This window comes from Sminthopsis crassicaudata, chromosome 5 (assembly GCF_048593235.1).
Source record: "Sminthopsis crassicaudata isolate SCR6 chromosome 5, ASM4859323v1, whole genome shotgun sequence".
NCBI classification, from domain to species: Eukaryota; Metazoa; Chordata; class Mammalia; order Dasyuromorphia; family Dasyuridae; genus Sminthopsis; species Sminthopsis crassicaudata.
The window spans coordinates 296,621,135-296,647,369 of record NC_133621.1 but is presented as its reverse complement, the minus strand read 5'-3'; the positions used below and the strand labels follow the sequence as shown (position 1 = coordinate 296,647,369).

At 56.7% G+C, this 26,235-nt stretch overlaps 1 protein-coding gene across 2 annotated transcripts in view; it reads right to left on the bottom strand.

The window, feature by feature from the left end:
- TOM1 (target of myb1 membrane trafficking protein) overlaps positions 1–26,235 on the bottom strand; it is a 47,753-nt gene that overhangs the window by 6,711 nt on the left and 14,807 nt on the right. For both annotated transcript variants that reach the window (XM_074271525.1, XM_074271526.1), the window contains exons 2-11: positions 16,987–17,071; positions 14,795–14,873; positions 13,861–14,010; positions 12,073–12,207; positions 11,762–11,908; positions 9,660–9,776; positions 7,718–7,851; positions 7,252–7,285; positions 6,320–6,434; positions 5,386–5,506 (exon numbers count right to left, since the gene is read on the bottom strand). In XM_074271525.1, the coding sequence (XP_074127626.1) occupies positions 5,386–5,506; positions 6,320–6,434; positions 7,252–7,285; positions 7,718–7,851; positions 9,660–9,776; positions 11,762–11,908; positions 12,073–12,207; positions 13,861–14,010; positions 14,795–14,873; positions 16,987–17,071 (1,117 nt within the window). The remainder of the gene's footprint in view (positions 1–5,385; positions 5,507–6,319; positions 6,435–7,251; positions 7,286–7,717; positions 7,852–9,659; positions 9,777–11,761; positions 11,909–12,072; positions 12,208–13,860; positions 14,011–14,794; positions 14,874–16,986; positions 17,072–26,235) is intronic.

The following is a 26,235-nucleotide window of genomic DNA, read 5'->3' as shown; positions in this document are numbered from 1 at the left end:
GTTTCTATTATCCCCATTTACAGATGAGGAAACGGAGGCTGTGATAAGTGGTCACCTGGCCAGGGAAGCTGGTTTGGGGCAGGATTCAGCCCAGGACCCGCTGCTGTGCCACAGCAGCTGCTCACAGTTCCTGGAGATGGACCGGCCTCACCTGGGAGTTCACAGGAATCACAGCATGGCTCTAATCCCTATCGGGGTTCTTATCATGACCCAGTCCCAGCCTGCTGAGTGACTCCCATTTTCCTCCCTCCACACCCTCCTCAAGTGAGTCAGCCCATTTTCTTGGCAGCGTTAGGGTGGGACGAGAGAAGGCAACTGAGGCAGAGAAAGGTGGGAGCCCGCCGGAGGCCGGAAGGGGATCCAACGGCCAGGAAAAGGAGGAAAGAGTGACGCTGTGACCACAGGGCGTGACCAGAGAGGGAGAGGAGCCTCTCGGGGAGCCCTGGAGGCGGAGGAGCAGGACGCGGCCCGGGGCTGCAGCTGGCTGAGGCTCCGGCCTCTGGTCCCTTCTCGCTTTGTGCCAGCAGCGGCCCGGAGCTCTGAGTGACCCCACGACTTCCGGGTCAAGTCAGGCACCAGGCCTCGAGGAAGTCACGCCCACAAGTGATCCTGGACTCCCAGCCAGCGTCGCTCAGGGCCATCAGGAAAGAACCGGCGGCATCCTGGCAGGCCGCCCCGGCACCCCGGTGCGGCTTCCCTCCGGGGCGTCAGGCGGGTGCCAATCTCTGTGGGCCTCAGAGGAGGGGGCGCCGTTGGAGACGGCCAAACCCCCGAGGCTCGGCCCGGCTCAGAGCAAAGGGCAGGGCCTTCGGGGCTCTTTACTACATCACGCTGCCTCCAATCCCAATACAGAAACGGAGACCGCAGACAAGCCCGCAGACGTCCTCGCTAAAGGGGTTCGAGGGCTGGCCTTTCTTTCAGAAAGGCAACATCAGGTCACCAAGAAGCAGACCTACTGTGAGCCCTGCACCCCTCGCTCTTCACCAAGATTACACCTCCTGTGCATCCCGTGCTCCACTCACCATGTGCACCAAGAACAGGGAATGATGATTTCCCCCCTACCCTTCTCATACCTACTATGCACCTCTGGTCACCTACTGTGAGCCCTGTGCCCCTCTTCACCAAAATGTACACCTACTATGCATCCTGTGCTCCATTCACCATGCTACTCACCAAAAAGAGGGAATGATTCTCTCCCTACCTTCCTCATTCCTACTGTGCACCTCTGGTCTTCACCAAGATATATACCTACTGTGTGTCCTTGGACCCCTCACCCTTCACCAAGTTGTACACCTACTGTGCACCTTACATCTCTGCTGTTCACCAAAAAGTACACCTACTGTGAGCCCTGCACCCCTCACTCTTCACCAAGATGTATACCTACTGTGTGCCCTACATCCGCGCTGTTCACCAAGAAGCACCCCAAGTGTGTACCCTTCACCCCTTGCTGCTCCTGCCCCACAGAACTCCTCTCTATTTCCTCCAGGTTGTTGTTCCGCAGGGGAGGGCGCGCATCGTACATACAGCAGTTCTTGAGGGAGAGGGAGGCCCCGGTGGCGGACTCCTCAGAGCTCGGACCGGTGCCCTTCTCGCCAATCCTTCTTGTCAGCCCAGGGGGCGGGGCGGGGGAGAGAAGACAATCAGATCTTCCCAGTGTGGTTGAACGCCAAGGGCCTGGGCCACCTCCGGTCAAACTTGTCAAAAAAGTTCTGGTCCGTAAAGGGGCCGCCGTAGACGATGGCGTGCAGGATGACGAAGAGCGCGGCCACCAGGCCACTGATGAGGAGGAAGGGCAGGAAGGGCTTCAGGGACCTCCAGCACTGCTGGGCCGACATGCCAGGGAGAGGCAGCTGCGGGAGCCTCTGCCGCAGCCGCGCGCCGAGTGCAGGGAATAAATAGAAGATGCTCCTTAGGCAGAAAAATCCGCCGGGCCCTACCGGACACACAGGGCACACAGGCCGGCCCGCTGGGGGATGGGCCGAGGGGTCAGGTTTCGCCGGGCATCCTCCACAGCAGGGAAGCGGACCGGGGCTCCGGGAAGCCGGCCCCACTCCCTACCCTCCACCCCCGGCAGCTGCCCCGGCCCCGGCCCCGCAAAGGAGCAGGCACTTCCTCCTGCTGCTGGGACCTGGGCAGAGGCACTGGCGAGCGCAGGGGTGGGCCGGCTGCAAGCCGGGGCACTGAGCCCAGGAGGTGGCTCAGCAATCAGTCAGCCGTACTGTCAACAAGAGGATGGAGGGAAGGGTGGAGCGGGGGGAGGGACTGGGCAGGGAAGGAGAAATCGCAGAAAATATCTGCACTAGGGGTCAAGAAAAAGAAAAAAAAGGACAAGGTAAGGTGCACACCTGGGAGTGAGCAGCCCTGAGACGGCCGAGACGGAGCAGAACGGGCCCAGCGGGGGCGCCAAGGGACTGGCGGCCCTCAGCGGAGAGCCCCAGGCAATGCTCCCTCACTGGCAGAGCTTCCCTTCTGTCCCACCAAGTCCGACTGCTATTACCAGACCAGGAAACGACCCCCCGGCGATGAAGTCACTTGTCCGGGTCACACAGCCAGCGTGTGTCAGGCAGGCTTGGACAGAGCTCTTCCTGACTGAGCCCACCTCTCCAGCCCTTCTCCCCAAGGGCCTTTCTATTCCAGGCCCTGGATCGCTCTGAATGTACCCTGAATCACATCAGTTTTTGGGGGGACTATGGGCTTTAAAAGCCCCAGATCTGAGCCAGTTCAGACAGGGTTGACCATGCTAAAGAGGAGAGATCCCTCAAATCTGGTCTCGGACACTTAACACTTCCTGGCTGTGTGACCCTGGGCAAGTCATTTAACCCCAATTGCCTTGGCAAAAAAAAAAAAAGAAAAGAAAGAAAAAGAGGAGAGATCCCATAGGCCTGGGAACAGACAACTGAACCTAAGCCCTGCCCCCAAAGAACGGCCTTGATTCTGACAAAGGTCAAGAGACTTCTTCCATGACGCTCGCCAGGTCAGAGATCAATCGCCGGCTCCATGGAAGCAGGGGGCTCCTGGGGCTGCCAGCTCTGCTCCCAGACTGAGGGAGAGGTGGCAAGGTGTGAGGAAGGTGCAAGTGGGTCCCGGACCCAGGAATTCTAGTCTCTGCTGGCTTGGCGGCCAGAGCCCCGCGCTAAGGAGGCCGGCCTGCGTGGGCCACGGCTGCTTTTCACTAAATCCCCTCCTCTGTGCTCGTGGGCCTTGGACGGCAGGTGCAAATTCCCTGTAAACGCCAAGGAGCTGTGCGGATCCGCACAACGGGCAGAGCGCAAGGCCATTCCTGCTCCGGCCTCGAGATCTCCAAGCATTTCCTGAAGAACGCCCAGAAACACCATTGGCAGAAACACGATTGGCCCAGCAGGCGGAGCTGGGAGGCGCGAGCCGTTTGTTCTTTGTTCCTGAAGAACACCAAAGACGTCGTCCCAAGAGTGATGAATGAATTAGACCGAAGTGCGGCAGGCTGTGCCAGGTCACCTGCCTTACTCTCCTCCACAGCCATCTGGGGCAGCGGCCAGGACGGGGATCACGACGGCTGGAGATGGCCCCGGACGCGGCGGGAGACCCTGTCCTTTTAAAGCTAAAGTCTAAAATAGGGCTCAGTTTGAATCAATGCCCAGTCATTAAGGCTAGGTAAAAAATGAGGCCAAAAATGGCTTCTTTTACCTACTCAGAAAAAGAAAATTCAATGTGAGAGGGAAAGAGGGTCAGGATTTCTGGCCAGAAGAAAAACAATTGCTATTTACATTCACTTTGAGCCAAGTTCTGACATCCCCTGTTCTAAGCTCCCTCCCAGCCCTGACATCCCCTGTTCTAAGCTCCCTCCCACTCTGACACCCCCTGTTCTAAGTCCCCTCCCACTCTGACATCCCCTGTTCTGAGCCCCCTCCAGCTCTGACATCCCCTGTTCTAAGTTCCCTTCCAGCCCTGACATCCCCTGTTCTAAGCTCCCCCCCAGCTCTGACATCCCCTGTTCTAAGCTCCCTCTCAGCCCTGACATCCCCTGTTCTAAGCTCCCTCTCAGCCCTGACATCCCCTGTTCTAAGTCCCTTCCCAGCCCTGACATCTCCTGTTCTAAGCCCCTTCCCAGCCCTGACATCCCCTGTTCTAAGCTCCCTCTCAGCCCTGACATTCCCTGTTCTAAGCCCCTTCCCAGCCCTGACATCTCCTGTTCTAAGCCCCTTCCCAGCCCTGACATCTCCTGTTCTAAGCCCCTTCCCAGCCCTGACATCTCCTGTTCTAAGCCCCTTCCCAGCCCTGACCTCTCCTGTTCTAAGCCCCTTCCCAGCCCTGACCTCTCCTGTTCTAGGCTCCCTCCCAGCCCTGACCTCCCCTGTTCTAAGCTCCCTCCCAGCACTGACACTCGCTGTTCTAAGCTCCCTCCCAGCCCTGACATCCCCTGTTCTAAGCTCCCTCCCAGCTCTGACATCCCCTGTTCTAAGCTCCCTCTCAGCCCTGACATCCCCTGTTCTAAGCTCCCTCCCAGCTCTGACATCCCCTGTTCTAAGCTCCCTCTCAGCTCTGACATCCCCTGTTCTAAGCTCCCTCTCAGCCCTGACATCCCCTGTTCTAAGCTCCCTCTCAGCTCTGACATCCCCTGTTCTAAGCTCCCTCCCAGCCCTGACATCCCCTGTTCTAAGCTCCCTCTCAGCCCTGACATCCCCTGTTCTAAGCTCCCTCTCAGCCCTGACATCCCCTGTTCTAAGCTCCCTCCCAGCTCTGACATCCCCTGTTCTAAGCTCCCTCTCAGCTCTGACACCCCCTGTTCTAAGCTCCCTCCCAGCTCTGACATCCCCTGTTCTAAGCTCCCTCTCAGCCCTGACCTTCCCTGTTTTAAGGCTCCTCCTAACTCAGACATTCTGTCTTCAGTTCTTTCTTCCAGATCCAATGTTCTGTAACTCTAGAAGGCACTGTATTAAGTACTAGAGGGAGAAACAAGGAGTACAAAGCTGGGGAACCTGCCTTTGGGAGGGCTCAAATCTACCAAAGGAAAAAGATACACATGCATCAATAGAATGATAGAGGCAGTCAATGATCTTTAAGGAAGGATCAGACCTGGCAGGCCACCGTGCCTGTGCCGAGGCTCCAGGCCCTCCAAGGCTGACCTTTCTCAGATCCAAGGCGTCCCTCTGGGGCCCTTGGAGACAGGTAGTGTAAGATGATGCTGGGACCCAAGGACCGCGGTTGGAGGAGCCGAGAGAGTATGGGGGCAGCCCTTTAGGGAGTGGCAGTGCCCAAGCCCTGGGTCCTCCTGCCAAAGGCCAGGCTCGGAGAAGGGATCCCTGCCCGGACTCTGGGGGCGGAGCACGGTCCTTGGCACCAAAGCCCACGGGGTGGCCCCAGTCACAGGGCACCCCCCAGCCGCTCCCTCCCGATGCCCCCACTCACTCCTTCCGCTGATCCGCCAGCGAGCTCCCCCGGGTCAGGGCAAACATGTCAAACTCGTCGTCCAGCTTTCCCGAGGTGTCCAGGGACTGCAGCGCGGCGCTGACGCTGCTGGCGCCCAGGTCTGTGGGAGAAAGGCCGTGCGGTCAGAGGGCTCGCATCAAGGCCCTGGGCCTCCGGGGGAAGGACACGCCACGACGTAACGATTGCAGGAAGTTTTGGAAGGGGCGCTGGGATCTCGGGATCTTTGTCTGACCGAGGGAGGGGGCCGGAGCTGCTTGAGAGCTGGATCGAGACGCGGCAGTCGGCCCCTGGCAGCCGGGGCCTGGTATGTGGGAAAGCCTGGCTGCGTCTTGGAGGAGGAGGAGCTTTCTATGAGGTGGGGGAGGGCACTGCAGGCAGCCAGGGCCCGGCGTGGAGATGGGAGCGGATCGGAGAGGTCTGAGGGAATCACTCCATTTTTGAGCTAGAAGAGGTGGGAAGGGGAAGGACTATCCTCCTTCCTTCATGCTGCAGAACCCCCTGTGGTTCCACGTCAGTGACATGCCCAGGACTCTCCCCTGAGGCTGCCCCAACCCAGCAGTAAGAGCCAAGGGAGCAGGCTCTGGAGCGGCCTCAGACCGCAGGGCACTCGGAGCTCTGGGGACTCTGACCTCCTGGGGCTCCTTTCCCAAGCCCAGCAATCTCCCCGTGTCCCCGGGCAAAGCGTCAGGCAGTGGGCACCAGAGCCCGTGGTCCCCAGGTGAGAGACAGTACCTAATGTCCCTACTCCTCGGGAGGGCCTGGCCAGAGGCGGCTGGGAAAACCGGGGAGATGGGGCTGGCCCGGGGGCTCCGGCCCTGCTTGCGGCTGGCCGTCCGTCCAACAGGAAGAGGGCCAAATCACCACCGGGATCCCAAACCCATGCTCTGCCCCCGAGCCCAGCCCGCTCACTTACTCATCCCGGCGAGCTGAGAGGAGAGGGCGCCGGGGGCTTCGGGCGGGTGCCCCCCGGGGGCAGAACCGGCGCTGAGGTCAATCAGGTTGGCCGCTGGCTCCGCCTCGCTTGGAACCTTCACAAAGGAAGCCCCGATATTCTCAGCCCCTGCAGGCAGCCTGGGAAAGCAGGCACGACAGCCCCCCGAAACATCCCGGGCCGGTGGGGGAGCACTGCCTCCTTGGGGCCCTGCTCACTTTACCGCCCGCAGATGGACCCGTCTGGCCCGAAGCTCTTCCACGGACTCTCTCATTTCCTTGTGTGCAATGACATGTGTTGTTATCTCCCCCACTGGTGCGAGAGACCCTTGAGGAGGGGCTGTGTGTGCTTTTTCTCTGTGACCTCAGCACGTGGCCCAGTGCACAGTAGGTGCTTATCCAGCATTTGTCGATTGGCTTATTAGTTATGCGGCACCAATCAATCCGGCAGTATTTGGAATTATGGACGTAGGCAGGATGTCCATATAAAATAATACAAGGTAATTTCGCTTGGGGGACGTGGGAGGAGAGTCACTGAGTTTTGGCAGAGGGGGTGAAGAAGGTGCTAGAAAACTACCACATGTAGAAAGTGGCCCCTAAACTGAATTCTGAAAGGGAAAAAAACTTTCAGGGGTCTTGGAGGACAGGAGGGAGCAGACCAAGGGAGGGGGAGCTAGTGAGTGCAAAGGTTCGGAGGTGGGAGATGGAGGGAGGGTCACGTGTGAGTAAAGGTCAGAAAGTCTGGCTGGACCGAAGGGCGCGCCAAGGGGAGTTAGCTTTTAGGGCTCCGCGCCAAACCGAGGCGTCCCACTGGCCCGGAGGCCTTGGTAGGACACGGGGCTCTAAGGGTGGGAAGTCATCCAAGCCGGGCCATGGATTCCCATGGACTGACCAGATCTCCCCCCGGGCTCTTACCTTGTTGTGCTGGCCTGTGCGGAACCGCTCAAACCTGTGAAGAGGGAGAGGGGGGTCAGGGCTGGAGCACGTGCAGGAGGCCTGTCAGTGCCACTGGCTGAGTTACCGCCTCTCGAGGCGGCCCAGGCCTTTTTGGGACAGTTAAGAAGTACCCCTTAAGGGAACCAGAAGCTGCCCCTGGGGACAAAAGCCCCCCAGCCTTCCCTAAGCTAAATGCCTCCAAGTCCCATTCTGGTCCCGCACGGCTCGCGGCCCCCTGCCACCTTGTCCTTTAGGTCTGACTCATTAAGGAGATGGTCTGGGGGATGGAGGTTCGTCCCACTCTGGATTTCTCTGGAGACTTTCCCACCTGCCCCCGGGCAGAGAGGCCCCCCGGGAGGTGCTGGAGCCCCATGTCTCTCCCAGCCTGGCCCCACCCAGAGAGGGCCGCTGGTGAGAGGCGCCCGGCGGAGGGGGTCAGGACTACCGTTCATGGCGCAGGAACACGTTGTTGAGGTTGTCGTTGACGAGCAGGAGCTCCTCGGTCAGCTGCTCGTTGAGGACCCGGGGGATCAGCTCGAGGACTCGCTGCTGCATAGCTCGGCATGTCCGGTTCAGCTCCTGACCACATGGGGAGAAAGAAGCAGATGGTGGGAACCCCACTGAGGGAAGGGGGGGGCGATCCCTCCAGGGACTCGGAGCCACTGACCCGGGAAAGCCAGGAGGGGGACAGAGCCAAGCTGGGCCCTGTCGAGATGGGCTTGGGGTCCCCTGGGCTCAGGTCGGTGCCTCCCCAGTCGGGGGCAGGGTGTGGAAGGGATGTGGTAGCTAGAGGGGGAACCTGGAGTCAGGAAGACCCTGCCTCGGGCCTTCACTGCAGGCCTGGGCTTGCCCTTTCTGGGTCTCAGTTTCCTCATCTGTAAAATGGGGAGAAAGGGGACTGGACTCGATGGCCTCTGAGGTCTCCTGCTTCTCTAGAGCCCCTCCTGTCTCCTCCACAGCTGGGACCTTCTCCTTCGTGTGTCCCATGGGATTATTAAGCAATTTTTTGTCCTTCTGTGTACTCCCAGTGCTCAGCACACAGTGGGCCTGGCACACAGTAGGCCTAAGTCAATGTCACTGACTGAGTTATATGTGAACCCATGATCCCTGGGGCCTTTCCAGCTTTAATTCCCTTGACTCTGGCAGCCACAGCTTCACAGAGTGGGGGTTGCAAGGCCAGCTCCCTAGGGCGGTGGTCCATAAAACCCAACTACCCATCAGCCACCAGGTCAACAGCAAAGATTCCCGGTGGGGGGGCTGGGGCGAGGGGCCAGCCTGCACGCTTTTGCAGGCCAAAGCCTGGCTCAGCAGCAGAGCAGGGGGCAGGGGAGGGTGATGGGGGAGGGACAAGGCTGATGGGCTGGAACCTTGCACAGGTTAAGAATCCAGCTCTCCCGCCTTCTCAGGCTGCTGCTCCTGTCTCAAAACGGGTCTGTGAAGCCCCTAATTAACTGAGTCGAGCCCCTCACAAAGCTCCTTTTCGGAGAATATCAGCCCGACTTGATATAATCCCGGAAGGGAATCCCTAAGATGGGAAGCCCGACATCCAAGAGCTAGTAAGCACTAAGGCTGAAGCGGGCGTCGTGGCTTTAAATCTTCCTTTAAAGACTCAGTCGCCCTGACAAATCAGACTTTCCCCCGGGTTTTGGCATTAGGAGGGTGTCCTGCGCCACGTGGCCTCTCACCAGCCTCTGCTCAGTTTTCTTTCGGTCCAGAGGCAAGCCCCCAGCCACAGCTCTTGTCTCTATTCTCCCCCTCCAACATTCCCCTTCAAGCTCTGGCCCTTTTTTTAGCTATCATGAGGAAGTCGAGTTTCAATTTCCTCATCTGTAAAATGGGGGTAAATATCCTTGTTACTATGATCTGCTCCTCAGAAGCCCCTTTTCTCTCTTTTGCAGAGGTGGGGGGCTACAGGCGGAAGCACTGCACATGCTAAGACTCAGCTGGCATGGCAGACAGTTTAGCTTTCCTCTCCTCATCTCGATTATTCTGTTACGAGGAATGGCTCACCAGGGAACGGTAGAAGAAGAGAGAGATTTGGAAAAGTGATCGTAATTTTTTTTTTTAAATATGAAAAACCGAACCAACACTGGATAGCGTCAGGGGACATCCCCCCAGCGTTTCTACTTCCTCGTCTGCACTGCATGGCGGTGATGTCCGTCACCAGGAAGTAAGCGAGCAGGAATAGCAAGAGCCCTCGCCCGGGTCCCGGGCACTGATCCTTGCCCCCTCTTCTCCAGGCTGGACGCCAACCTGTCTCCTCCGGCAACTGAGCGTGAGTCAGCTGATAATCTTTCCGGCTCCCTGCCATCACCCCTAGGGCGCTTTCATGAGCTGGGAAGAAGCACCTAGAAAAGGGAGAGGGGAAGGGGAGCAGGGAGTCTCACCTGAAGCAGCTCCAGGTCCGAGGCTTCGGCCTGCCCGGGGACCAGCTCGGTTAGCATCTCCGACATCACCTTCACGTTCCCATTCACCACCTCCAGCTCGCTGCGGAGTTTCCCAATCTGAAACACACACGTATTTATTTATTTTAAGATAATTGCTTTTTATTTTCCAAATACATGCAAAGATCGTTTTCAACATTCGCCCTTGCAAAACCTTGGGTTCGAAATTTTTCTCCCTCCTCACTCCCCCCCAGCCCGGGGTGAGGGGAACCCTACTCCCCGCTCTCCTAGACAGCAAGTAACCCAATGTATGTGAAACATGTGCAACTCTTCCATACGTGTGACAGCTCTATTTATGTTTGGTCTGGCTGGGCAAGGCGAGCAGGGGCGAAAAAGCCCCGAGGCCGTACGTCGCCAGCCCCACGCTTGGCTAGCTCCTTTCCGCAAGAGCTCAAGGGCCCATCCCAGCTCCAAAAGGAATGCAAGCCATTCCCAGTGGGGATATGGTCTCCCCCCGTCACCCTCCCACCCCCAAGCTCTATCTCTAGCCCCTCAGACCGGGTGGCCCTTTCCAAACATACCATTTCCAAGCCAACGGCACAGCTGGGAAAGGAGGGAAAGCAAGGTCAGAACGGCTGTAGCCAAAGTGTGCTGATGGCAGAATTACAGCATCTTCCCCCGGGCCTAAGATAGCTGCTAACAAGGCCACTGAGACCCTCGGGCTCCTCCCTTCTGAGGCGGTAGGAGGTAGGGTGGGGGAAGGGAATGGGCAGGGCCAGGTTTCTGCTCTCAGGCACAGAAGGGCCTGCCACCTGCCTAGTCTATCAAAAGTGGGGAATCCTGGCGGGTCGGGTAGGAGCAGAGTGTACGTGTGAGAGGCAGGGAAGTAGAGGGAAGAGTAGTGCAGACACATGCTCTGGACTTCTCTGGAAACTCCCCCGTGCTTGCCACCCCAAGGAAGGATCGCCATTAGGGGAGTGCAGGAAGAGCGTGAGCCCCCTCATACAGCATCGGGTCGGCTCCGGGGCCTCCTTGGAGGGAGGGAGCTCCGGCCAGTTTGGGGACTTCTCCAGGTTCTCCTTCATGCCCCCAGCCAGGTACCTCCTTCCACGATGCTGTCTTCCCCTTTTAGACTGTAGGTTCCTCGAGATTTGTGCCATCAGCACTTAGCGCAGTGCTGGGCACATAGTAAGTGCTTAAACTTGTTTATTGCTAACTTATACTTAAAAGTGGCCTAGCCTGGTGCCTCTAGGAACAGGCCATCGACTTGTCTGGACGAGGCCGGGCGCTCTCTCACCCAGGCCAGACTGGCGTCTGCTTGGCACTCGAGAGTCTTAGGGATAGCCTGGGCCACACAAGGGTGCGCACAGCTGCCCTGGGTCACACAGGCGGCAGAGGCAGGCTCCAGTTTAGGTACTCTGTATCCGCTGGGCCTATTTCCCAAAGCCCCGTCCCCAACTCTCACCAAGCAGAGGCCCGGCGTGGCTTCCAATCCTCTAAGGATGAGGGCTGGGAGGCTCAGCAAGGCAGGTGCCTTGTCCTTGGCTTCTGGGCGGCCCTCACTCGCCCACAGCCAGTTAGCTGAGGCACTAACAGTATGTCTTGGACTTTGTGGGTCTGGATCTGAGATTTCATTGGGGAGCGCCCAGGAGAGGAAAGTCCATCTACTAGGACGGATCAGCATCTTCTCTGCCGGGAGCCCAGAGAGGTTCGGGGACCTGACTAGGGTCCCAAAGCCAACACGGATCAGAGGTGGGGACTGACCTTAAGGCCGCTGACTCAGCCTGGTACTCCACCCCAAAAGAAACACAGCCTCTAGTTTCAGATATTTATGCTCCAGGATTTTTAAAAAGTTGGCTCTTTTGGTACCAGAGAAATACAAGTTGTCTCCTAGACAGAGATCTACATGTGGTTGGAACACGGCTCAAGGGAATTGTTATTAAACTCTTTCATTGGGGAAAACTGAGGGATAGAGGGTCAGCAGGAGGTTGGCCTTAATGGCCAGTGCCGTCCTGGGTTCTCCCACCCTGTCCTACGCCGTGGCCAGAGGGGACCCTTGCTCACGGCCTCCTTCCCCACGGGGGCGGAGCCCGGCCGCTCTTTACCTGCTCCGGCGTTGGCGTCACAGGCATGTCGTCGGGGGCGGACGGCACGTTCGGCAGGGGCGCGGCTTGCTGCTGGGAGTTTGTGCGCTGGGTGGACGGCGGAACGGACGAATTCTGTCCTGGCGGGGGCTCGGAACCGTACACAGACTAGGGACAAAAAGCGGATCAGAGAGGAAGGAGCAAGAGTTGGCTAGAGCCGGCCAAGCTCTGCTCTCTGCCCAGCCTTCTCGCCTCTCGGCTTGTCCGCGTGGGGTAAGGAGATGGGCCTGCCCTGGCCTGACCCGGGCGTGAGGGGTGGTGAGCCTCCTTACCCTCTGGGGCGTGTGGATGGGGGACAGCATGTCCAGGTCCGTCATGGGAAACTCCAGGCCCTTCCTCCGGAGATCTTCATAGACAGCCACGACTCCCGTCAGGTCGGGCGAGCTTCGGAAGGCGTCTGCCCAGGACTGTCGGAAGGAACAGAGGGGACGGACCCGGCCGGTCACGACGCTGACCTTTCCCCCCTGGCCTTCCCGTTCGTTCCTGATGGCTGGGCTCCTCATCGCTAGAAAATGCCTTGGACACAAGGAAAGTCGGGGGTTCTCTGGGAGGACACAGAAGGGGCTCTGGAAGCCAGTGAAAGGTCACTACATTGAGAAGAATGGGATCCGGGTTCAATCCTCATTCCTGCTACATCATGGAGCAAACCAGGCAACCCGTGAGGCCCCCAGTTTCCTTATCTACAGGATGGGGGCTGCAGAGAGGGCTGCTAGGGTCTCTTCTACTGCTCAGTCCACGGCCCCAGACTCATCAGACCGGGTCTTCGGCCTCTCATATCCTTCAGAGCCCTCTGAGATCTGGACTCCAGGGCCTCCTTTGAGGCCACTCCCCGGGCCTGACAGCTTCCACATTCCCCTCTCCCTTCTCGGGGAGGCTGCTTTTGCTTGTCTGCTGCGTTCCTCACCACTGTGAACTCCTCGCAAAGGCCCTTCCCCTGATTCTTTGCAGAGGCCGGGGGCCTGTGGGTGGGCCACACAAACTCCACTCCACGTGGCTGGGGGGGTCAGCTTTTAGCTGAAGTCTTTGCCGTTTTCTTTTTTATTAAATCTCCAGGCAGGGAAGGGAGGAGTGCCGTATTTGGAAAACAAGATGGCGGTCCATTTTCATTTTTTTGTCTCCACCCTTTCTAGCACCTGCCACAGCACCTCGCACAGATGTTTCCGGAACCGGCTCCATACTAGTTTATCTCTCCAATTATCAGAATCATCTCTTTCTATCCGTGTGGTGCTTTCTGGCCCGAGAGGGCTTTCCCCTCTGGAAATGCTACCCTACAATCACAACTACCCTCTCAAGAGCTAGGGAAATCCTTATTCTTCCCATTTTGCGGACGGAGAAACGGAAGGAAGGGGAAGTATGGACAGTCGTCGACATCTCGGCCCAGAGAATCTTGCCTAGAACAAGCTGCTGATGGCTAACCAGGACCAGTACCCTCCCCTCGCACCTAGCAAGAGCCTGATGCACCCAGGCAGTGGGGTGGAGCAGTGGATAAATGGAGCATGGGATGTGGGGGTCAGGGAGACCCGGGCTCAGCTCGGCTCTAAGTCATTTATCCGCCCCGGGCCTCAGTTTCTCCATTTGTACTACAGGGATAATAAAGGGATTGTTGTGAGGGTCATTTGAGAGGATTATTGTGAGGATAAAATGAGAAATGGTGCAACGAGGATGACAGGGAGGCCGTAGGCCAATGGTCAACAGCTTTGACCCTGAAAGCGACCAAGCCGAGCACGAAGCCATGCTGGGAAAGACGCCCTCCCACTCGGGCCACGCAGCTGGGGCTGGGATCAGGAGCGCAGACCCCTACCGCTGGAGCGGACCAAAAAGGCCATTGGGCCCAACTCATTTTATAGGAGAGGGAACTGAGTCCAAGGGAGGATTTGAACTCAGATCCCAGTCTACTGGCTTTTCCTGCAGGTATGGCATTGCTGGGGATTTTGGCTTTCTCTCTTCTCTGGGGGGTAGGGAGTAGGAGAATGTGGGTTCCAGGCCCATGTGCCTCCTTCTCTGGGGACCCCCGCTCTTCCCCGGAGCTCCCGTGACCCTGCCCTTTGCCCGGCGCTCACCTGGATGAGCATCAGCACCTTGTCGCTGACGGTGGTGGGGGGGTTGTTCTTTGGCAAGATGGTCCTCACCAGGACCCCTTCCACGAAGTCCTGGCTGGCCACCAGGACGTGGAAGCGGTGGCCACAGTTTTTAACGCAGGTTTCCAGGACCTAAAGGGTCCGAGAAGGAGAGGTGAGAATTCTGGGCAGGAAAGCGCCTGTGAAGAGGCTCTTACTCCTTTCAAACCGGAGATCATTTGTCAGAGAAAGTCCGGTTCTCTGCTTGGGGCTACCTGAAGGCCTCAAATATAAGTCTTTGTCAGAATAGACCCAAGGTGGAGAGAAATAATAGCCCTAGAGGAAGAGAAAGCTCTAGAAGGTAAAGCTCAAACTGCCCCGGCCCTTTCCCCCCCACTAAGGCAAACCTCCTCCGTCAACGCCATTACTAACACCTCCCCCTGCTCCACTTTCCTTCCCCCACTTCGTTGCCCACAATGCCCCCTCAAACCTTGTCCCCTTCTCTGGATACAAGACTTGGTGGAAGAAAATCCCCCCCTACCCTCTGGCCAAGGGACCACGGGCTGGAAAGGGCGCTTCTCCCCCACCAGTCATGACTGCCCAGACGGGCCAAGTGGCCAGTGTGGAGGGGGCTAACCCATGTTTCCCTCAAGTCAGTCTTCTCCCACATGGGCTGAGATTTCTGGGTCTCGGGGTTCTAGAGCTCCCCAGGTGAAGCGGCAGGGCCAGGGGCCCACGGCTCGAGGGTCTGGTTCTTCCCGCCCTTTTTCTGACTCCCAGGCATTCAGCAAGCTGGGCCCGTCTCTGGACCCTTCCCCTCTCCTGCCTCCATGACACAGAGGCAAGACAACACGCACATGCATGGATGTGTGAAGGATCGGGGGAGAGGCGGATGCAGAAAGAGCCCAGGGTGCTGGCGGGAAGGGGGGGCACTCACCGTGAGCGCCAGCATCACCTCGTGGAAGTTTTTATTGCCCACAATCCTCTTCTTCAGGGCGCGTAAGGCATCTTTGGGGCTGTGGGAAACAAGAGGGCACGGCTGCAGCACAGAGAGGCCGAGGGAGAACCCACGCCAGAGGGAAGAGCAAGCTCTCTGAGCCTTCTTTCTATGAGGAGTGTTAGAAAGGAGAAACTGGAAGCAGCCCGGGGAGTGCTCTGGGAGCCCGTCAGGGCTGAACCGCGGCCCAAGAGCATCAGTCAGATCATAGATATGGCCGTGGAAGGGACTCGAGGGCCCACTGAGTCTAAGCTCACTGTACAGAAGAGGAACCTGAGCCCCAGAGAGGGTGGGAGTTTTTGGCTAGAAGAGGTTGGCAAGTCTCTCATTTTATGATGAGCAAGACAGAGATTCACAGGCGGGAAGTGTCAGGGGAAGGATTCGAACTCAAGTCTCCCTGACTCCTGGTCTGGCCCTCCATCTAGTACCTCATGCCCCTTCCCCACCTCTGAACCTTGTGGGGGTTCTTGGCAGGTTGAGCGAGTCGGTGATTACTCCCCACTTCCTTCAGGCCTGGAGTGGCTCAGCACCAATGCCAGGGGCCCAGGTGACAGTCCCTACTGCCATCGGCTGAGGGTTCTGGTTTCCCATCTAGGACCTGGCTCACCTGCCTCGGAAGAGCCATTCCAGCCTCAGCTGCTCCCCTGACCTGCACAAGGGGACCCAGCAGGCCCGGTCTCTCTCTTAAACACCTACTGTGCACTCAATGCCGAGGAACCCCAAAGTCGAGGTCACTCAGATAACTAAAATGCAAATGGACGCCCGGGTGCTTCGGAGAAGAGCAAATAATTAAGTGAGGTCCAATGGCTTCAAGAAGGGGGCGCCTGAATTGGGTTTTCAGAGTTGAGAAGGGAGGAATCAGAAAAAACGGGCACATTTTGTGGTGGATTCCTGCCTGGCTGCGGCTCCTGAGCGCCCAGGAACGAGACGTGGACTAGAGGGGGGTCTTGAGGGTCCGACCACGTCATTTTACTGATAAGGAGACTGAGGCAGAGAAGGACACCGAGGGAGGCTATTCTAGGCAGGAAAGCGCTGGGGAGGTGGCTGTCCCACCTGGCCAGGAAGGGAGCTTGTGCAGGGGAGGCTGGGGCAGGGAAGAGCTGATGGCAGGGATGAGGGGAGACAGACTTTGTTAGACATGGCCAGAAGTGGACTGGCTTGACTCAACTATCTCTCTGTGTCTCCCTTTTCTCTTTTTTTCCTCTCTCTCCCTCCCTCCCTCTCTGTCCCTTTCTTTCTCTTTCTCTGTTTCTTCTCTGTCGGTCTCTGTCTCTCTCCCATCTCTCTGTCTCTGTCTCTGTTTTTCTCTCTCTTTCTCTCTTGTTGAGACAATTGAGGTCGAGGGGCTTAGCTCAAGGTCACATGGGCTAGTAAGTGTCAAGTGTCTGAGGCTGGAATTGAACTCAGGTCCTCCAGTCTGGTGCTCCATCCATCAGCCAGCTGCCCCGCTCAACTGTCTTGTTCCAAGGGAAGGCTTTGTTTCTCCCGGGGGCGGGGGTAAGTGGAGGTTTAGGACAGTAGGGCTAGCACCGATGAAGTAGAGTGAGGGAAGCCCCGACCAGAGCACCCGGGCCAGGCTTAGCCAATGCTAAAACCCTGGGCTGGAGACGGAGGTCCCCAGTGTCACACACAAGGAAAGCACCTTTCCTTTCCGTGTGGACACCTCCATTCTCGCTGGGTTTTGGACAAGTCAGACGAGAAGTCAGCAAAGGAAGGGGAGGCTGTTTTGGAGGGGACGGGGGGGGGGGGGGGGGGAATCCCAGGTGAGGGAGTCGGAGCTTGGGCGGGAGGGTGCTGGGGAGGGCAGTATGGAGGAGTGAGGAAGGTCAGCCCCCGAGGAAGGGAGAGGACGCAGCTAAGAGAGAAGGCTGGTGGTGAGGAGGGCCTGGCCCGCCGAGGGCGGATGGAAGGCAAGGGATCCCCGCTTTGAGGACTAATTTGGCCGTGGTGATTCCAGGTGTGGAGTCATTCCCAGAGCAGCCACACACAGGGAGCCAGGTTGTGGCAGGCCTTGGCTTGGTAGCTTGGGGGGCACGGCTGCCTACGCCCGCTGCCCCAGTGCGGTGCTCTTGGCCTCCGCTCCCCCACACGAGTGCGCAGCTCTCCTCCAACGGCCCCGCCAGGCCCCTTACCCCTCCTCTGTCTCGTTGATGATGTCACAGATCTCCATGTTGAGGGACCAGTCCTCGCTCTGTAGGGATCCATCAGTGGCTCGCTCTGGGGGAAAGAGACCGGGAGTCAAAAGGGCCCATTTTGGGACTTGATGACTGAGAATGTGACCAAGTACATAGTGGGGTTACTGTGTGCTTGTAACCTACCCCCATCCTCACCTTATCCTCACCTCCATCCTCACCTCATTCTCACTTCCATCCTCACCTCATTCTTACCTCATTCTCACCTCCGTCTTCACCTCATTCTCACCTCCATCCTCACCTCCGTCTTCACCTCATTCTCACCTCCATCCTCACCTCATTCTCACCTCCGTCTTCACCTCATTCTCACCTCCACCCTCACCTCATTCTCACCTCCATCTTCACCTCATTCTCACCTCCATCTTCACTTCATCCTCACCTCCATCCTCACCTCATCCTCGCCTCCACCCTCACCTCATTCTCACCTCCATCCTCACCTCATTCTCACCTCCATCCTCACCTCATTCTCACCTCCGTCTTCACCTCCATCTTCACTTCATTCTCACCTCCACCCTCACCTCATTCTCACCTCCATCTTCACCTCATTCTCACCTCATCCTCACCTCCATCTTCACTTCATCCTCACCTCCATCCTCACCTCATCCTCGCCTCCACCCTCACCTCATTCTCACCTCCATCCTCACCTCATCCTCACCTCTACCCTCACCTCATCCTCGCCTCCATCCTCACCTCATTCTCACCTCCATCTTCACCTCATTCTCACCTCCATCCTCACCTCATTCTCACCTCCGTCTTCACCTCATTCTCACCTCCACTCTCACCTCCGTCTTCACCTCCATCTTCACCTCATTCTCACCTCCATCCTCATCTCCCTCTTCACCTCATTCTCACCTCATCTTCACCTCCATCCTCACCTCATCCTCGCCTCCACCCTCACCTCATTCTCACCTCCCTCTTCACCTCCATCCTCACCTCCCTCTTCACCTCATTCTCACCTCATCTTCACCTCCATCCTCACCTCATCCTCGCCTCCACCCTCACCTCCATCCTCACCTCCCTCTTCACCTCATTCTCACCTCCATCCTCACCTCCCTCTTCACCTCCATCCTCACCTCCCTCTTCACCTCATTCTCACCTCATCTTCACCTCCATCCTCACCTCATCCTCGCCTCCACCCTCACCTCCATCCTCACCTCCCTCTTCACCTCATTCTCACCTCCATCCTCACCTCCCTCTTCACCTCATTCTCACCTCATCTTCACCTCCATCCTCACCTCATCCTCGCCTCCACCCTCACCTCATTCTCACCTCCATCTTCACCTCATCCTCACCTCCATCCTCACCTCATTCTCACCTCCGTCTTCACCTCATTCTCACCTCCACTCTCACCTCATTCTCACCTCCGTCTTCACCTCCATCTTCACCTCATTCTCACCTCCATCCTCACCTCCCTCTTCACCTCATTCTCACCTCATCTTCACCTCCATCCTCACCTCATCCTCGCCTCCACCTTCACCTCATTCTCACCTCCATCCTCACCTCATCCTCGCCTCCACCCTCACCTCATTCTCACCTCCATCTTCACCTCATCCTCACCTCCATCCTCACCTCATCCTCGCCTCCACCCTCACCTCATTCTCACCTCCATCCTCACCTCATCCTCGCCTCCACCCTCACCTCATTCTCACCTCCATCTTCACCTCATTCTCACCTCCATCTTCACTTCATCCTCACCTCATCCTCGCCTCCACCCTCACCTCATTCTCACCTCCATCTTCACCTCATCCTCACCTCCATCCTCACCTCATTCTCACCTCCGTCTTCACCTCATTCTCACCTCCACTCTCACCTCATTCTCACCTCCCTCTTCACCTCCGTCTTCACCTCATTCTCACCTCCATCCTCACCTCATCCTCGCCTCCACCCTCACCTCATTCTCACCTCCATCTTCACTTCATCCTCGCCTCCACCCTCACCTCATCCTCGCCTCCATCCTCACCTCATTCTCACCTCCATCTTCACCTCCATCCCTCCTTTATTCCTCTAAGTCTCAATCTACTCTTTCTCAAGCAATCAATAAACCCACATTTATCATGCGTCCCTACAGTGTATCAGGCTACAGGAATACCAAGAAAAAAACCGAAACAATCGAGGTATCAGGGAGCTTGGGTACTTAATCCACTTATGGACATCTGGGGGCCCGGGACACAACACCTGGGGAGGGAGTGGGGATGACCCTCAGAAAAGATTCAGGGTCTCAGAACCGGGGGGAGGCTGGAGGTGACAGAAAGCCCTGTCCTCTTGGGGGTGAACCCTGTGAGAAGGAACCAGGTAGAAGCCAGGGGCGGGGGGTCTTGCTCACAACAGAAGAGGCGGCGGAAGATGGGCACCCAGTTCTCTCTGATTTCAAAGTTGCCTAAGAAGTCGACACCTTGACTGTTCTACCTGCAGAGCAGACCACAGCTCAGAGCAACGCACACCACTTAGGGAAATAAACAATTAAGGGAGCACTCAAGTCTGCCTTCATTGGGTTCAAAAAGCGCTTCCCTTTTACCCCGAGTTTGGGGCCAAAGTCCTTCTCCACTTGCTCTCCTGCTCACTCTTTACATAAGCCTTTACATAACTCTGGCTACCTTGCTGGTCCTCTACTTCCCCAGGCCTTTGCACTGTCTGTGTCCTCCTCCTCCCCGCCTCTGGCCCAGAATGCTCCAGGTCTCGGCTAAAATCCCACCTTCAGCAAGAAGCTTTTTCGGCCCTCCCCTTTGCCGCCTATTTACCACGTATGTGTCTTTCTCTCTCTCTTTTTTACTTACTAGTATCTTATTTTCCCAATTACATGTAAAAAGAGTTTTCAATATTTATCTTTGTGAGATTTCGAGTTCCAAGTTTTTCTCCCTCCTCCCCGGCCGGGAAGCAACTGATGTAGATGGTAGACACACAATCACGTTAAACATATTTCCACATTTCACGTTATGAAAGAGGAATCAGAATAAAAGGGAAAAGCCTCGAGAAAGGAAAAACAAAAAGCAACCAAAGCGAAAGCACTCTGCTCCCATCGGCACTGCGACGCCAGGTTCTTTCTCTGGATGGGGGGCATTTTCCGCCGGGGACCTTTCGGAGCCGCCCCAGGGCGCCTGTGGCTGAGGAGAGCTCAGCGTAGGCGAGTTGTCACCAAACAACGGCTCCGACCGTGTCCGATGTTCCCCTGGTTCTGCTCCCTTCGTTTGTATCAGCTCATCTAAGTCTTTGCAGGTTTTTCTGACATCCCCTGCTCATTATTCCTTATGGAACGGCAGCATTCCCTTTCCTACACAGCACCTACGACTTTTCTGTGCAAGGTTCTTTGCATGGCGTCTTCCCTCTTGCAGCGTGCTGCCCTGTGGGCAGGGACAGTGGCTGGCATACAGTAGGTAGTTAATAAATGTAGTGGGTTTCGGGCCAGGGAGACAATGCAGCCCCTACACCGGGGGTATACGTACTACCAGTCAACCAAGAGACAAAGACAAACCACCCAGCCAAGCGGGCCCCTGCCCTCACAAACTTCGGCTTTCCTGGGAAGGTGCAGCCCGTGCGGGGAGAACGCCTCCCTCTCCCTGCTCTGCTCTCCATCCCACACGCTGGCGGGGCTGCGTGGAGAAAGTACTAGATTTGGGGTAGGAGACCCAGGTTCAAATCCAGGCTCAGCTCCATACTTCTGCCTCAGTTTCTTCTTCCGTAAAATGGGGGCAGAGGGGGCCTCCCACAGTTCCATGTTACCCATTCAGTTGCCAAGCGTCACTGACTTTGGCTCTCCCTGCTCCACACTCACTCAGGCCTTTGTCACTTCTCTCACTGTAGCAGCTGCCTAAGCACGCCCAGGCAGACGGGGGCGCTGCAGCGCATGAGGGGCTGCGCCGGAGTCAGGAAGACCCGAGCTCAGATCTGGCCTCGCCCACCCAGTCTGCCTCAGGTCCCTCATCTATAAAATGGGGATAATAAGCGCATCTGCCGCCCAAGGGTGTGAGGACCAAATAAAAGTCTGTGTAGAGCCGTCAGTAGTGTTTGGTGCACAGGAGGCTCTCATGACTCGTCTGTGACCACTGCCACGACGGCCACTGGTGCCATTACTGCTACACGCGCTACCGCTACCACTGTTACCATCACTACCGCCACCATCACCGCCTTTCCCGGCCAGGCGCTCTCTTCTCTAACTCACCCTCGCACTGCCGCCATGACGGTGTCACTAAAATCCGGACGGCCGTGCCTCCTTCTGCGGGAGGACTGACAGGCAGCCTCCCTGCCCGTGGCCCTGGTCCCATCCCCCGGGCCGTGTGTCCCTCCTCCTCCGTCTCTGCCTCCTGGCCTCCTCCGAAGGCCGGCCTCTGCAGCAGGCCTCTTTCTGGGCCGTAAGCAGAAGGCCGGCAAAGCTATACCGCAAGTCCCTGCAGGCCGACATGCGAGGGACTCCCCAGGCCCTGCGGTTCGGCGGCCCCATTCCCATGGGTTTTGTGAGGCAGGCCCCGAGAAACCCCACAAACAACAGCTCTCTGGCAGAATCTCCGGAGGCGGTGCCAAGCGCACGGCTCCCACCGGTCTGGGTGACTGAGAGCTCACAGGACCTTGCTGAGCCTCAGAACTGTCACCTGGAGATTTAAGGGGACTGAACCACACGAGCCAGACTTGCCCAATGGGGGGGGGGGGCAGGAATCAGCCCTAGGCAGCCCGTGGTGGTGGAAAATACAAAGGAGTCGGCAGTGGGAGGGTCTCCATTCCACTCCTGCCAGCTGTGTACCACCGCGCTTTCCTTCCTCCTCTGTAAAATGTGGGGGCTGCCAAAGATAGGGGTGATGACGTGCTCAGGGGTGAAGGAGGCACCGGTAATTACGCTCCCCACTCTGAGAACAGACGTGGAGTTAGGAGGGAGGGGACGAACGTGGTTCCTCCCCTCGGATCCTCCCACTGGGCATCTCTCCAGGGAAGCCAAACATCTCACAGACACCCAGCACCCGGCAGCATCTCCCCTAGGAACACAGCCCCGGCCCTCCGGGGGGTGGGGGGGGAGGCGGGTTCTGAAGAACGGCCGGGGCCAGGACTTTGAGAACGGTCTGGAGCCTCGACCACACTGCTTGCCGGGGGTGAGGCCCCAAATGGGGAAGGAGCTCTGCCGCGGCTGAGACCCACAGACCGCTGGCTCGAGGCCCGCGATCCTCTCCGCGTGGGTGTGTGTTTGGGGACACTTGGCGGCGGCGCTCGGGCCGTGGGCGGGCTGTCCCTGTCTGCTCTATAATAAGCATGACCTCGCTCCCACCCTGTTCTCTCCAGTATCAAAGAAAGATGGCTCTGGAAGCTGGCCAGGTGTCTGAGACAGAGAGGTGCCAGCCTAACCTCGGATTTGCTCTACAGCCAAGCTTGTGTTGGAGGGAAGAGGAGACAGGTGGGCAAGAGCACGACTCCCCGGGGGCAGCCGGGGCTCTCCTGGGAGCTCGGGCCTGGCTACCGGCCAGGGATCTGCAGTCTCCTGCCCGCAAAGCACTCCGTAAAGCATGGCTCTGAGACACCCATGAAAGGGGGCACAAGATGGAAAACCGCCAGCAGTCAGGGAGGGCGCCTGGCTTGGCCCTCCCGGCTATGCAGGGCTGGGCAAGTCTCCTCCAGGTGCCTCCATTTATCTGTCAAATGAGGGGGTCCTCCTGTTCCCACGCCCAGGATTCCATCTACGGGGTCTGTCTGCCTCCCAAAGCCCCGAACCCCAGGCTTCCAGGGTGTAACCGAGATGCCGTACAAGTCTGGAAAGCACCAATCCAGCCAAAACACCACGTAGGGCAGACAGGAAAAGCTCTTGCCCCCTTCTCCCATCTGTCCCCAAAGTTAAGGAAGGAATCGTCTGCTAGTGGGTGGGGAGGGGAAGGCGGGGGAGCACAGAACCTGGGGCGGGAGGGGTGCTCGGGGGCCACTGTACACGACCCTCTCCTTGGAGAAATCCAAGCTCTCTGGAACTGACCTGCCACCTGAACTCCGACCCTGGAGTGTGGCTGTCTAAATACAAACTCACCTCTCGCTCTAGCTCTACTCACCCGTAATTCACATCTTGTCATCCTGCCACTTGAGCTCTGCTCTGTCCCTACATTCTGTCCCCACCTCTTTATCTTTGGGGACAGAATCAAGTTAACACTGACAGTGTTTCTGGATAGGACGTGCCGATCGGTTAATGACCTTATGGATTAATAACTCTCTAAGCCCACCGTGTACTTTCCCCCATCAGAATGAAAGCTTCTTGTGGGTTGGGCCCATCTAACTTTGGCTGACAGCACAGTGCCCGGTACTCAGTGAGCACTTAACATGGAGTCATTCCCTCACTCATTCATTCATTCCCTTGTTCGCTCACTCCGATACTGCAGCGATTGGGCCATTTCCTTCTCAAGCTCATTTGACTGCTGAGGAAACTGAGGCAAATGGGGTTAAGGGACTTGCCCAGAGTCACCCCGCTGCTAAGTGTCGGAGGCCAGAGTTGAACTCAGGAAGCTGAACGTTTTCGCCTCCAGGCCTGGTGCTCTACCTACTGCACTGTCCCATGAGACCTGATGGACAACAGACATATAACATTTCTCATTTCCAGATTAGAGTCTAAGCTCTCAGGCTACAGAGATGAGAAATACACAGGCACGGGGGGGGGGGGGGGGGAAGGGGAGACACCCTTTGCTCATGGATCTTCCTCCCATTCAAAATCCAAAGGTCACCTGCCAAGGGCCATGATCCTTCATTATATTGATATGTTGGTTATATAGTTATATGATTCTAGGAAGGCTCTAGGAGGCTGGAAAACACCCACGTGCCTCAGTCCCACAGTCCTCTAAAGGTAGAAGGGACCTGAGGAATCATCTTCTTTGGTTCCACTTCCCTTCCTTTTTTTTTTTTTTTGCTGAAGCAATTGGGGTTAAGTGACTTGCCCAGGGTCACCCAGCCAGGACGTGTTAAGTGTCTGAGGCCGGATTTGAACTCTGGTCCTCCTGACTTCAGGGCTGGTGCTCTGTCCACTGCTAGGTGGAGCTGCCCCCACTTCCCTTCTTTTCTTTGAGTGCCAAGGTAAAGTCTTGGGACTGCACTTACACAGCCCTATAATCAGCCAAATATTATCAGGTTACCTTGAAAAGGAGCCTTTAAACCATATTTATTCCAGACTTAACAAACACCCCTCCCAAAAGAGGTGTTTTTTTCTGTAGAAAAGGGGCCTTGGGGAGCCTGGGCCCCGGCCCTTCTCCCCCTTCCCCACCCAGTGCACCAGATCACACGTACAGAGGGAGACACATATCTTCAATGCCATCACAGACAGTAACGACACTGCACAAACGGGGAGACCTGCAAAGTACGTCTGCGTTGGCCTTTTCTCTTCTTGTAGGAGAAATAAAAGCAAGGTTTCTGAAGTCTCTCTGGTTGTTTTGGAGAGACATTACCCCCAGGAGGCTGCATGGATTTATTTATACATAATTATCATCATTAGTGATAAACATTCATGGGCCCATGGGAGAGGCTGAGCCCAGCCCGGGGCCCTCCGGTCGGTCTGCTGTCCTCAGAACAGGAGTCTCTCTTGGCGTGGGGAGGCAGAAAGAACGCCACATTTGGGGTCAGAGCGCACCGGGCTCAGTCGCTTACTTCTTGGGAAGCCTTGGGCTTTCGTTTATCTGACTTTGGCTTCCTGGTGTATAAAATGACAGGGGGGCAAGTTAAGTAGCTTCTTCTGAGTTTGGGGGAGAGTTCCGATCCCCTTCAGATACTTAGTAAATTTGGGGAACCTGACCTTCCTCGGTCTGAATTTCTTCATCTGTGACATGATGATATTCTCTTCAATGGCCTCTGAAACCACGTGTGGCTCCCTGTCTATATGTGAAGGCTTTATAGGTCTCCGCTGAAAATGGTGGGCAGCAGAGTAGGGGACGTTTAGGGGGAAAGTAGGGGTACGTTTTGGGGAAATGGGTACCCGCCGGCTCTGGATTCTGTGGTTTTGTAAGAACAATGTGTGTGTGGGGTGGGACGGGGTGGAGGAGGGCTAGGGCATCCATGAGAGGCCGGGACTGAAGAAAGGGAAAGAGGAGACGGGAAAATGGGGCAGGAAGAGGGAGGTGAGGAGAACTAATCCACAGAAGAGCAAGAGAAAAAAAGGAAAGAGGCCCATGGAGGGGGGCGGGCAGGGCCGGAAGGAGGCAGCGAGCAGCGGGCAGGCTCACCCCGAGGGAGGGACCCGGGCATCCGCTCCAGCATCTGCTGACTCCTGCTCAATTCCCAGGCAGCATCTCCTGCCCCCATAGCCAGCAGGTGGCCCAAGTGGATCACAGAGTATTAGGGCAGGGCAGGGGCTCCGAGCAAATCCGCTTGGATTTACTCGGCCTGGCACCCCAAATATTGTCCCAGCTGCCTGGTCTGTATTTGGGGGAGAAGCCTACAGAGAAAACAAGGCAACAGAGAGGGCAAGAAACAGCTGAGCTCCAAGTCTCGAGGTGGCAGACTGTGCCGACATGTGCCCTCCACTTACCGGCTGGCTTAGTTTTCTCACCTGTAAAATGGGGTAATAATAGGTCCTACTTCTCAGGTTGGGAGGATCAAATGAAACCTAATACATACCTAAAACACACTGTCAACCTTAAAGGGCTCTATGTTAGCTATTGTTAATTAGTAATTAGTTTGTAAAAGTGACAATAATAATTCCCAGGATAAAGGAAACACTGTCTTGTTTAGCACACTGCTCTGATCCTGGAATGTTCCACCTGGACACTTGCTAGTCATGTGACCCTGGGCAATTCAATGACCTTCCTCATCTGTAAAATGGGGGTAATCATATTTTATTAATTGGCTCTCAGGGTTGTGGCTTTGCGAGCTTTGGACTATGAAATAAATGTCAATTGTTATGACTAATTCCAGACTGTCGCTCATACTGAAATAAAGACAGAAAGCAAAGACCTTGGAAACTCAGCCAGATCCCTGGCCTAATTATGTTTTCTCTGAACCGGGCAGACTCCAGACACTTCAGATCTGAGACTACTATCTCAGTGTCAGTGCCAGAGAGAGCCACACATTTCTGTCCGGGATCCTGCTAGCTTGATCCTGTGGCTCCTACAAGGTCATTGGGAAGGGCCTATCGGTCCTGGTGATTGGTGAGACGTCACCATGTCCAGTTGAGGAATGGCTGCAAGGGTAGCCAATGGAAAAGGGAGATGGTCCCAATCTGGGAGCCTCATTTTAAATTCCTGAAGGATT